The following is a 12,695-nucleotide window of genomic DNA, read 5'->3' on the forward strand; positions in this document are numbered from 1 at the left end:
AAATTGTTGTATTTAGTTTAATATTTGGTGAGTTTAACATTTAAGTTTATAAAAAATTAAAATCATTTTATTAAAATTTTAATTATAATGACTCTTTTAATCATATAGTTGTTGTTAACTCATTTAATTTTTATATAATATGAACATAGTTGCTATTAAGTCATTTAATTTTTTATATCAACTTAGGGTTTTTTACCCCAATATATTAAAGAAAAATTAAATACCGAAATAGGTTATCAGATAGATTAATTACAAAAATGGTATGTTTTTTGTAATCGTGCCTATCTGACTGGCGCGAATCAATTTAAAAAAAAATTTAATCGCGCTTATCTGACAGACACGAATAAATATTTATATTAAAAAAAAAATTTAATCGCGCCTATCTAACAGGCGTGAATCAATTTTTTATATTAAAAATATTTTTTGTTTAAATAAAATATTAAGTTTTTTATTTTTATTAAAAATATTTAAATATATATACAGGTAAAAATACGGTCAACAGGTAAAAAACGGGTCGCGCCCGTCAGATAGGATTAAGTTATAAATTGTTGTGTTTAGTTTAGTATTTTGTGAGTTTAACATATAAGTTTATAAAAAAATTAAAAATCATTTCATTAAAAGTTTAATTATAATTGACTCTTTTAATCATATAGTTGCTGTTAACTCATTTAATTTTTATATAATGTAATCTTATTTGATTTTTTATTTATTTAACAGCTTTTATTGATTTTTTAAAACAAATTAAATGAATTCATTTTTTAATTGCGATTTGTAGGAAATGGGTTCTTTGATTAATAATAATCACATATCAAGTACTATTAATGAGATGGTAATAAAATTTTTATTTGATACTCATATTATTTACTGAATTAAATTATATTGTATTAACTATTTTGCTAATTTAATAATGTCAGGGTCCGTACCGCGTATTGAGTGGCCGTGTTAATAGTGTAGGGTTTCTGCCAAATGAACGCCTAATACCATATTTAGAGTTAGCCGGGTTTGGATCAACGGCATTGATCCGGACTTTTGATCTGCGATACGACTTGATTTCCGCTTTAGTCAAGCGATGGCGTCCGGAGACCTACACATTTCATTTACCGTGCGGAGAGTGTATCGTCACTCTAAAGGATGTTGCACTACAGCTCGGGCTTCCCATCGACAGGAATGCGGTCACGAATGTAAGTTCAATCTCTAGGCCGACTACCCTTTGCTATGAATTAGTTGGACTCTCGCCAAGTAAGGGGAAATTTATGTAATAAATTTTGTTGGCATTTTATTTATTAATTTAATTTTTTTTGCCTTTTAATTTTATTTATCAATTTAATTTATGTTGCCTTTGCAATTTAAATAGTCAACTGTGTATTTATATAATGACTTTTTTGCCTTTTTTATAAATAAAATTTTATGGTTTTTTTTAATTTATTTTGCAATTTCAAATTAGATTAATTGCAACAAATTGTAGACAAATTTGTGATTCAATCCTCTCAACATGTAATGAACTACATATCAATTTCTACCCGATTGAGACGATTGTCCAGCATGGTAGTTTCGGAGCGGGCATTTACTCCGATTATGACTGGCTAATCTGCATACGCCACATAGCTTCCTGTCGGATTTCTCCCTAATATCCATTCCGTTATGGATTCTGGATGATTGCGAACGATCTTTTGGGTTCCTACGCAACCTTTTGTCTAGGACAAGTTCGAAGGTCGTCGGAGCTACCTCCCAAGTAGATAGGTCAAGAAGCACAGGGAACTCGTTTTCCCATACACGTAACGTGCGTTCGATGGTGTACACTTCATCGATAAATTGTTCTACATTGAGCCCAACTTCAGCACAAGCTGCCACGACATGTGCACATGGATAATGAAGTGTTTGAAACCTCCTGCAGTCGCACCGTTTGTTTCGAAGATTAACTCCGTAGGACCTAGGTGGTATACCAGGTCGATGACCGATGGTCTCTGTAACTCGAAATGCTTCATTATGTCGTGAATATACTTCTACTGTCATCGACCTCGCCATCCGATGGTTTGCAACCATTGCATCCCTAACATCTTCGACAAAGACGTGTCCCGCCTCCATCTGGTTGACTTGTTGCTGACCCATTCTTAGCATCAAGGTAGCCAACCTGTAGAACGTAGCCAAGAAGACAAATGAAATTGAAAGATGCCGTGTTTTTAAAAACACAACTTTGATCCCCTCCACCAAGTTTGTGGTTATTTGACCATAACGAAATCCCTCATCAAAACTTTGAGCCCATTGCCACGGCTCCATGGTACCCAACCACTGCCGGAAAGATGTGTTTGTTAGACCTTCCATGTCACTCTCAAGTCGGGCCATTCTTTGGCTAAAAATGTATGACTCTAGCTCGTGCGCTACATATGTATTAAGAAAATATAAGTTACAGTATTGCTCTAAAACATTAAAACTTATATTGAAAAAATAAGGTAATTCTTTACCCATTCTCACAACTTGTCTATTTCAATCTGCATTCTTATAATCTTGCTGGAAGTTAGCTGTGGTGTGCCGGATACAGTAAATGTAACACCCCTAACCCGTATCCGTCACCAGATTAGGGTTACGAGGCATTACCGAATAAGACACAGTTCAGCACAATCATTTGTCTCCTTTCATACACCAAAGAATAACGATACATCAAAGCTCAATCGAACATATTCTATAATTAACAAATTCGAACCAAACTTGTATACATCAGAGTCATGTTAAATTATATAATACTTTCAATATTCGATTTCCCTAAATCCATCGTATTAATGACATTTTCATAATTAAATCATATTCAAGCATATATCTTCACTTTTCATATATAGAAAATATGTCCGTACATAATTTCACTATCTAAATATCAAACATTGCATTTCATAACTTCGTATATGTACATAATGAAACCAATATGTATACAACTTAATGTCCAATCACATTTACAACATTAGTAACATTATATTATGACGTACATACCTTTGATGTCATTATATTATACACATATGACCATTTCAATGAAATCATTCAATCATAAACTATATACGCTCAATACAAATCAACTTATCCTTTAATCGACTAATCCAATAAATTTATAAAAGCTAAATTCAAACTTGTATTACTCACTTAACTATCATTACCCGAATTTGTATGTATCTTATTCATAAATTTTAAACCTACCTTGAAATCATTTATATTTATCATTTAAAAGATTAAAAGCATGCATATTTATCTATTACAAGTTTAGCATATAAATACACCATTTTAGCCATATCAAAAAATTCATACAATTCATATCATTTTACAAATATAAAATCGAATATTAAGTCCATTGCATGAGCAAATCGTACCTTTATTAAATACTCCACATTCCTAATTTATTTCATAACAAATTGACATCCATAAATAACCTCATAAATTGTACAAGATTTAGCCATTAAATCATAAGTCAAAATATGCCATTTCCGAGTTCACTTAATTACTAAATTACATAACAATACCTTAACAAAACATATCAAACAAGATTGACATATATTTACTTATAAATAAACCATAGCCGAAAAACTAAGACTAAAACCAAACATATCACACATATCATATATATATATAACACATAACCAAGATTAATTAAGCTTGAATATCATTTACCTCATTACCAAGCACATGACTAAAACACCATAATATATATTTATATATATATATATATATATATATATATATACACCATGGCCAATTCAGAGATTAACATATTATACCAAACTCACTTCACTTATATGCTTTAACTAAGCTCACATATGCGAATTATTTACCACCTTCTTAACAAAACATATCAAACATAATTCACATAAATAAATATGCATTAGCGAAATACCAAAATCAACATATCTATCACTTGATCAAAAGTATAAAACCATGCTTAACAAAATAAATAAGCCCTTTTTTTTTTTGCATGGCTCATATTTACATACCCAAAAATCAAACATATTAACTAGACTATACATGCCATAAGTTTAAATTCAAACTTAGTAAAATACCGAAAACAATGATAGTGTGATAGACTTCTCGACTATTCACGTGTCTTAACCAACTTCCAAATCTATAAAATTGAAAGCGATTACACAAGAAGCTATTAAAGCTTAGTAAGCCATAAGCAAATAAACATTTAATCATTTACATAAATTAAGCTAGACAATTAGTAATAAATCATTATAATTTCACATATAATTCAATTTATCAATTTATATATATCAAAACTTATATAATTTGTAATAACTTCCCTCTTTACCGAATAATCAATTGAACATTAATATAACCAATCATCACTTTCCTCAATGCACATATACATCAAAGGCCGAATACATATATATTCAAATATGCAATCACATAATTCATATTTCGCATAACTTCATATCATCAATTCAAGTATACAACTTACCTTTTTTCAAATAGGTAATCAACTATCACATACCTGGTCACTTAGCCTGATTTATACATTCGTGCACAACTTATCTTTGCCCGTTGAACCATTCGGAATTAAAAAGGATACTCGGATAGTCGAAAGACTTGTACAATGCCAACGTCTCAGACGTGGTCTTACATGTAATCACATATCGATGCCACTGTCCCAGACAGGGTCTTACACGAATCAAATACGATGCCAATGTCCCAGACATGGTCTTACACGTAAACACAAGTCGATGCCAACGTCCCAGACATGGTCTTACACGATAACACATATCGGAAATCCTATGTCATGACATATGTATCCTATCTATTCCTAAGGTTCGTACGGGCTTTCGGACAACGTATCTCGATCGAATCAAACACGAAATAAAACTTCCTAGCTTATCACACATTTGACCAATACACATATATATCCACAAAATTCAATTCAACAAATAACATTTATATATTTGCAAATTCAACAACATTTATATGCTAATAGACTTACCTAGGATGTCGTCGACTGTTAAATCAGCTACTCGACCACTTTTGTATTTCCTCGATCCAAATCCGATTTCTTTAATTCTTGATCTAAGCATATTCACATTAAGTTTATTTAAACATCATTCTATTCAATTTAGCCTAAAAACACATAAATGGGAAAATTATAATTTTTCCCCTAACATTTCACACTTTTTACAATTTAGTCCCTTTTGCTCAAAACACAAAATACACAAAATTTGACTACACTCCTTAAGGGCTGAATATTCCTAGTGTCCATACAAGCCCACACATTTCATTTATTTCACATTTTAGTCCCTAAAAAATTTATTTTTACAATTAAACCCTAATTACTCAAATTCATCAAAAATTCAAAGACAAAACATGTTAATCTTTCACATATCTTTCATATTCCATCATCAACTATCACAAAGCTCAAGCATTCATCAATGGCATTTCTCAAAATCATCAACCATTCACAAAATTAAGATATGGGTTTTGAAGTATTCAAAGCAACGATCTCAAAAACGTAAAAATTATCAAAAACCGAACAAAAACCAACCTTGAATTAAGCTTCAAAATGGCCGAATGTTTCAAGCTTTCAAAACCTTCTTTTTCTTTTCTACATTCGGTGAAGAAAGATGAACATAAAATGGTGGCTTTTAATGTTTTGTTTTATTATAACATATATTATTATATTATTATTATTTTAACTTTTATTTATATATATATATAAAAATCACATATCATCATTATGCCATCCAATACCTATTATTATTGGCTAAATTACAACATAAGGCCTCAAAATTATAAAGACAACAACAATTAGGCACTTTCTTAATTAACCATCAAATTTTCATTTTACGCGATTAAGCCATTTTTTTTCAAATTAAACACACAAACAATAAATTAATTCACGAAACTTTCACATATGTAAATTCACACATAATTAACATAGAAAATAATATTAAAATATTTTTGAGACTCGAATTTGTGGTCCCAAAAACCACTGTTCCGATTAAGGTCAAAATGGGGCTGTTACAGTAAACTGATCTCTATAGTACACCGGAACGTCTAATGGCTGCAATTAATCCTTTCCCTCTATCAGAGATAATGCAAATATTATCGTTGCTAATAACATACCTCCGCAGATTGATGAAGAAGAACTCCCACGATTCCATGTTCTCCTTATCAACGATGGAAAATGCTATCGGGAGCACGTTCCTGTTGCCGTCTTGAGCAACCGCAAGAAGTAGGATTTGTGTGTAGTTTCTATATAGCCAGGTTCCATCTACTTGCACAAACGGTTTGCAGTGGAGAAATACGCGTACACATTGATCAAACATCCAGAACATCCGATGGAAAATTCTTTTTCTTGATTGTAGTTGGTCATCCGGCCCGTAATAAGATCGTGTCTGTAACTCAATGGCAGTCCCCTGCATGTGTTCCCTCATAGCGGCTATCCATCCGTGTAACTAATTGTACGATGCATTGAAATCTCCGTACAATTTCTCCATTGCCATCTGTTTAGCTATCCATGCCTTCCGGTATGATACTCATACTGGAATCGTGCTTGTATTTCGGCAATCAGTACCGAAACTTTAATGGTCGTCATGTCTTTCACCATTGGCATGATGCACATACAGATAGTTTTGGAGTCAAGTTTTTGATGATCTTCTATCATACGTGTTGAAGTGCATGTGTAAGGCCCAACAAATTTTTTTATCTCCCACATCTGCGACTTCTAGATAAATACAGCTCGTATCCGCCAATTGCAGCCTTCTGCCGACCTCCAACACTCTCCAATATATAATGTTGGTTTAGACACGATAACTTTGTAGTCTACTAATATATTCATACTATACTGCTTAATGGCACATATGCATTCTTCTTTACTTTCAAATATCTGGCCCACGAACAACTCCTCTGGATCAGAATATACGGCCATTTGGTGAGCAGGTAGTATTTTAGGGTACTCTAGAAACTCAGCTGCCCGCGCCGCATCGGGGTCTATCCGAGACATGTGTGCCCCAGGATTATTGTGTATCACAATACGACGAATTTGGTTTCCGATTGAAGATGCATTAACGTTTCCATCCTCATTCACGCCTTCGTCGTCAATATCATCCAGGACCTCGTCCACGTCGGGATCACTCTCACTATCAACTTCATAATCAACAGGATCACTACTATAGTATACATCATCACCAACCACATCAGTCTCGGGTGCAGCATTAAGATCAATATCGATCCCGTGTATAGTTGATTGACTATCAACATACGATACCGGAACCACCATACACGGCGCTTAAACCCCATCTTCTTCACGTAATGGAGTGGGATCTTTTGTTGCCTCCACACCGGCTAACTCAGCAAATAACTGAATCGGTGCATTTTGGTTGCTCCGAGTCCCACAATAAAGAGCGACCATTGTCTCCACGTCTTCATCGTTTACAAGTTTCATTTCGGTAAATTTTATTGGATCAATCGAAACTGGAAACTTGTAGAAAAGTTTTGATATCCTTCTCCCACAACGTCTATAAATTTTTTCACTAATTTTTTCCTTCATATCATCAAAAGAGATATTTCTATTAAATCTCGTTGCTACTTGTTTGCGACATTCAAATATACATCCCACGGTTGTTGTCAAAATTTCTCCATCGAAATAAATGCATACAAAAAACTGATTCTCCATCTTCTATTAGATCTGTTAAAAAAATTCAAAATTCTTAAAACAGTTTCGAAATGCAAAAAAAATACATAAAATTTTTAATGCAAAATTTTTCATTCAGAAGCTAACAAAATTAATAACCTAACAAAATAACTTTCAAATAATAAAATTACTAACAAGACTCTACATTCTATTTAAAAAGAAATAAACCAAAATACCTTATGCTTCTTCTTGTTTTCCTTTCTTTTTTTCTTCTCCCTGTCTTCTTATTTCCGTTCCTCTACTAAAAATTATGTCTGCGTTTCGGGGGTATATATAGGGAAAAAATAAGACCATTGGCGCCTCTCAACATGGCACAACTAGTGGCACCTGTCAGATAGGCTCCACCATTGGCGCCTCTGAGATAGGCGCAACTACTTTGTATTATACCGGGTCATATACTGACCCGGGAAGAAAATTAATGATATTTTATTAAAAGAAAAAAATTTAATATAAAATATTCACTGGCGCCTTTCAGATAAGCTCCATTAAAAAAAATATACCATTTCCGTAAATAATCTATCTGACAACCTATTTTAGTATTAAATTTTTTTAATCTATTTCTATAAAAAACCCTATTTCCCAAGGTCATACCAAGGTAAAAAATTATTCTTTTAAATAAAATTTCTCTTCAAATTCTCTTAAAATATTGAAAGTGTTGTGTAGATGAAATTAAAATATATTTAAAAAATATTGCTTATAACTTTTTTCAAGTAGAGATTTTAATGTTTTCGATATAAATATAATTCACAATAAATTAATTTTAATTAACATGTAACAGATAAGTATCAAACTTGTAACTAACATAAAAATTAAAAAGGGATAGAAATATATAATAAATGATAATTAATTCCATTTTCATCTAAATTAAATTAAAACAACATATGTAATAAATAATTAAACTTAGAGCGTTTTGCACCAATTTGCACTGCAATTCCAACAAAAATCATGCTCTCAACAACGAAAGATCAAATGATAAATATATATATTTTATTTGGTAAATAGTAAGTATATTCATACGAAGGTAAATAAATTTACGACATAGTGGAAGGTTCCGATTCATTGAAATGAGCAAATCAATAACATAGGAATACAGATAAATAATCAATTAAACGTGAGTCATGAAGCACAATAGTAAAATATAAATATAAAACATGTACTAAAAAAAAGGAACTCAGACAATAAAAGGGCTGGTTTGGAAGGGTTAGAAAATTAGGAAGGTTCAAGTGGAGGGAGGGTGGCTTGTAATTTAGTATCATTCATATGTAACGTTAATGCATGGAATTGCGAAGCAACAAATGTTACGGTGTGTGAGATGAATTTTAACTGTGGATTGCAAGTGTTTGTTTGTTTGTGGGATGTTTCTCAATTTTGGCCCATCGCAGCTCGTGGGGTTCAAGTTTCAAGCTTTTTCATTGACCGTTCTTTTCAACAAGTTTCTAATGACACTCCGCACTCCACAATTCATGAAGATGAGGGTTGCGAGCTATAAAGAGAGAAAAGATGATACAAAAGCTGATTGTTTAAAGCCTAAAAAGGAAACCTCATCTGATCTGATCATCAAACCCCAATAAGAAAAAGGGCTTTTAGTTTCTTTTCCTTTCTTTTCTTTTCTTTTCTTTCCTTTTCCTTCTCATCTCATCTCATCTCATCTCATCTTATGTTGTGTTCTACTACTCTTTCTACCTCGAATTATATGTATATCCATTTCTCTCTCACCTAATCTCTATCGTTTATTGGCTCAGATCAGCAGCAGCAGTTGGCAAAACAAAACATATTGCTTTGCTTTGCCTCTTTGGCTTATATTACACAGTTTAATTACCCATGTTGCCCGATAACTCTTGTTCCTCACTTCCTTCTTTGGAGCCATTTACATGCATAGACAATGGTAATAACAACAATAAGAGGAAAAGAAGACCCGCAGGAACACCTGGTACGTATTATATATATATATATATATGAAAGCTTTTTACCCAATTATTCAAAATGGATATGTGTGTGTGTGTGTGTGTGTGTGTGTTCATGATTGGCTTTCTTTTTGTCTAATTGGAAAATATAATTGGGTGATGTTAGATCCAGATGCAGAAGTGGTTTCTCTCTCGCCTAAAACATTATTAGAATCGGATCGCTACGTTTGTGAGATCTGCAACCAAGGGTTCCAAAGAGACCAAAACCTACAGATGCACAGGCGGCGACACAAGGTTCCATGGAAGCTACTCAAGAGAGAAACTCCAGTGGTGAGAAAGCGGGTGTTCGTTTGCCCCGAGCCTAGTTGCTTGCACCACGACCCTTGCCATGCTCTAGGCGATTTGGTTGGGATCAAGAAACACTTCAGGCGGAAGCACAGCAACCACAAGCAATGGGTCTGCCAGAAATGTTCCAAGGGCTATGCTGTTCAATCTGATTATAAAGCCCATCTTAAAACCTGCGGTACCAGAGGCCATTCTTGTGACTGCGGCCGAGTTTTTTCAAGGTTCTTTACTATCTCCATTCCTCTCACATACCATAAATATCTTCTTCTTCTTTTAAACCCTTGATCTCAAAACACAATCAACAGTGTTTTAGATCCATCCTGGACTTTTGCTGATGGATTTTAAGCTTCCTTAGATTTTTTTTTTTTGGCTCATATTTCGGTAATATTTTGTTTTGAAGGAAAAATATTTACCAGTCCCATATCATGATTGCATATTGAAATTCTCTGCCAAGCACCTTCCTTTCCTCGTGACTTGAGTTTTGACTGGAAGAGGAAAACCCAAAAACTAAAGGACAGAAAGAAAGGAACAGATATTTCTTTCTTTCTCCTGTCTGATGAAACTTTTAATCCAATATTTAGCAGCTGTGTTTATAGGCAGTTGAACACATTTCCCCAACATCAGTTTGATTGGTCGTGCCTTTTTTTTTTTTCCGCTCGAGTGACTTTCAGTTTGACTTTAGCTTAGCATTGTATTGATCATTTCTTCCTCTAATTCATAACATCAGTTTGATGGAACTTTCGCATTCAGTCCTTTATATCCCATCTTCGTTAATAAAGGCACCAACTAGATCAAGCCCTTTGAACAGTTCCTCTTGTGCCACTTTGAGTTTTACGTAGAATTATGAGTTATAACAGCTGTTTAACTTCATTTTTGTAGAGTTGAGAGTTTCATTGAACATCAGGATGCTTGCCATATGAGTCGTAGCCGGCCACAATCACAAGCAATGCAACCGGTTTGCTTGTCGCAAACAGCTTCAAGCTCCAATCCTTCCAATGATACCAATTTTAGTACAGTTCCTTGGCCTAGTTTGGAGTTGGCAAACACAACAACAGATACCATGTTGTTGAACCCTACCAAAGATAATTCCCCTAAAAATGCGCACTACCACGATCTGGAGCTTCAACTCTTAACCACATCAAATCCCACTGAGGTCTCGGTTCCCCCTAAAAAGCATGATCATCATTCAATCCAGTTACAGCTCTCGATCGGCTCGTTTCAATCAACTTGTACGGAAAAGGAAGCAACCAAGAAATCAACAGAGATTCATGAGAAACCGGTGTTTGTTGCATCGAGGCTAAAGGAAGAAGCTGTTGCACAATTAAGGTTGGCGATGGCAGAAAAAGCTTATGCTGAAGAGGCAAGAAAGCAAGCAAGAAGGCAGGTTGAGTTAGCTGAGCACGAGTTTGCCAAGGCAAAGAGAATCAGGCAACAAGCACAAGCTGAATCAGCAAAGGCTCAAGCTTTAAAGAACCATGCAGTCAAGCAAATCAACTCCACCATTCTTCAAGTCACTTGCCATGCTTGTAAACACCGATTTCAAGCAACAACACCTCCCGAAGAGAACTCTCTAGTTGTGAGTTACATTTCGTCAGCTATAACGGAAGGTGAAGTTGAAAACGATAGTCTTACAAATCTAACGAAACCCACTAACATATAAACCAATATAAATGTGTGTGTGTCTGTGTGAGAGTGTGTATAAGGTGTTAATACTCGTCTTTCCTTCTTATATATACCAAAAATGGTTGTTTCTATAATCTGGAGTTGATTAGTGAAAGTGTTGTATCGTGGCTGATGTAATTTGTTCATTAATTTGGATAAATGAGAAGATATAATGATGGGGTTGATATTAATGGTGTGCTTTCAAGAATTGTTTATGATTTATTATATATGAACAACTCTTAGGTTTTCCTACTCTAAGCTAGCTATTACATTGAAAATGGGGACAAAGGCACTTGAAAACGATTTCTTGTTTGGATTTTTGTGTTTGGACTGTTTGGATATCTTTGTAGCCTGAAAAAGTCAGAAAATTATGGTGGGGTGGCCCTTCCCCTTCTGCATTATACACCTTTTAACAAATAGTTGAATGTATTATGGTGCGATGTACGGATACTTTTTATATTTAGAAGTCAATGTAATTTGTATATACTTATACAATAATTAGTATTATATATTGTGTAATATTAAATTTTGATTATTAAAAATGATTTTCATATAAATTTAATTTCTTTGTCAAATTAGAATGAAATGATTAAGGTAGTGTTATGAAAGTTTTCAAAAATTTTAAACATAAACCGTTTTTATTCTATATGAAATCGGAAAAAATGAAATTCCTAATGTTGTTTTTTATGAAAGTATGTAAAGATAGATTTTAAAAATTAAATTGGTGTTAGAGATTTAAATATGTATATTTTTTGGAAAAAATAATCGACTTTGATGTGTTTATATTAATTGTTTAATTATTTTGCATGTACAATGTACTTATATTAATTTTTAAATTATTATTCATATTTGGTAAAAGATTATTTGTAGAAACTATTAATTAATTAATTAATTAAGCATAAGAATAATTTTTTTAAAAGATCATCTTTTAAGTGAAAATATTTAATAAATTTAGAAAACCATATATTCATTATTGTAAAGTACTGTACAATTAATCTTTTATATTAGTTGTGTTATTTATAAAATAATGATAATAATTGTATCTATTTAGGATATTTAATTTTATCATATCTAAGTAATTAGTTTAGTATTGATTACTAATTTATAATTATTTTATGAGAATA

General features: G+C 32.9%; 2 protein-coding genes across 2 annotated transcripts; one reads left to right on the forward strand and one right to left on the reverse strand.

Annotated features, from left to right (window-relative positions):
- Positions 1-1,473: 1,473 nt before the first annotated feature.
- LOC128032706 (uncharacterized) lies at positions 1,474-5,609 on the reverse strand. The gene is made up of 4 exons (XM_052621415.1): positions 5,510-5,609; positions 4,955-5,037; positions 2,463-2,630; positions 1,474-2,378 (listed from the first exon to the last, which is right to left on the reverse strand). The coding sequence occupies exons 3-4, from the start codon at positions 2,464-2,466 to the stop codon at positions 1,510-1,512; spliced, it is 873 nt and encodes a 290-aa protein (XP_052477375.1). The 5' UTR covers positions 2,467-2,630; positions 4,955-5,037; positions 5,510-5,609; the 3' UTR covers positions 1,474-1,509.
- Positions 5,610-9,109: 3,500 nt separating this feature from the next.
- Positions 9,110-11,762, forward strand: LOC105800037 (protein indeterminate-domain 16). Its single transcript, XM_012630915.2, has 3 exons — positions 9,110-9,590; positions 9,731-10,130; positions 10,789-11,762. The coding sequence occupies exons 1-3, from the start codon at positions 9,482-9,484 to the stop codon at positions 11,567-11,569; spliced, it is 1,290 nt and encodes a 429-aa protein (XP_012486369.1). The 5' UTR covers positions 9,110-9,481; the 3' UTR covers positions 11,570-11,762.
- The last annotated feature ends 933 nt before the right edge of the window (positions 11,763-12,695 follow it).

Source organism: Gossypium raimondii, chromosome 9 (assembly GCF_025698545.1).
Source record: "Gossypium raimondii isolate GPD5lz chromosome 9, ASM2569854v1, whole genome shotgun sequence".
Taxonomy (NCBI): Eukaryota; Viridiplantae; Streptophyta; class Magnoliopsida; order Malvales; family Malvaceae; genus Gossypium; species Gossypium raimondii.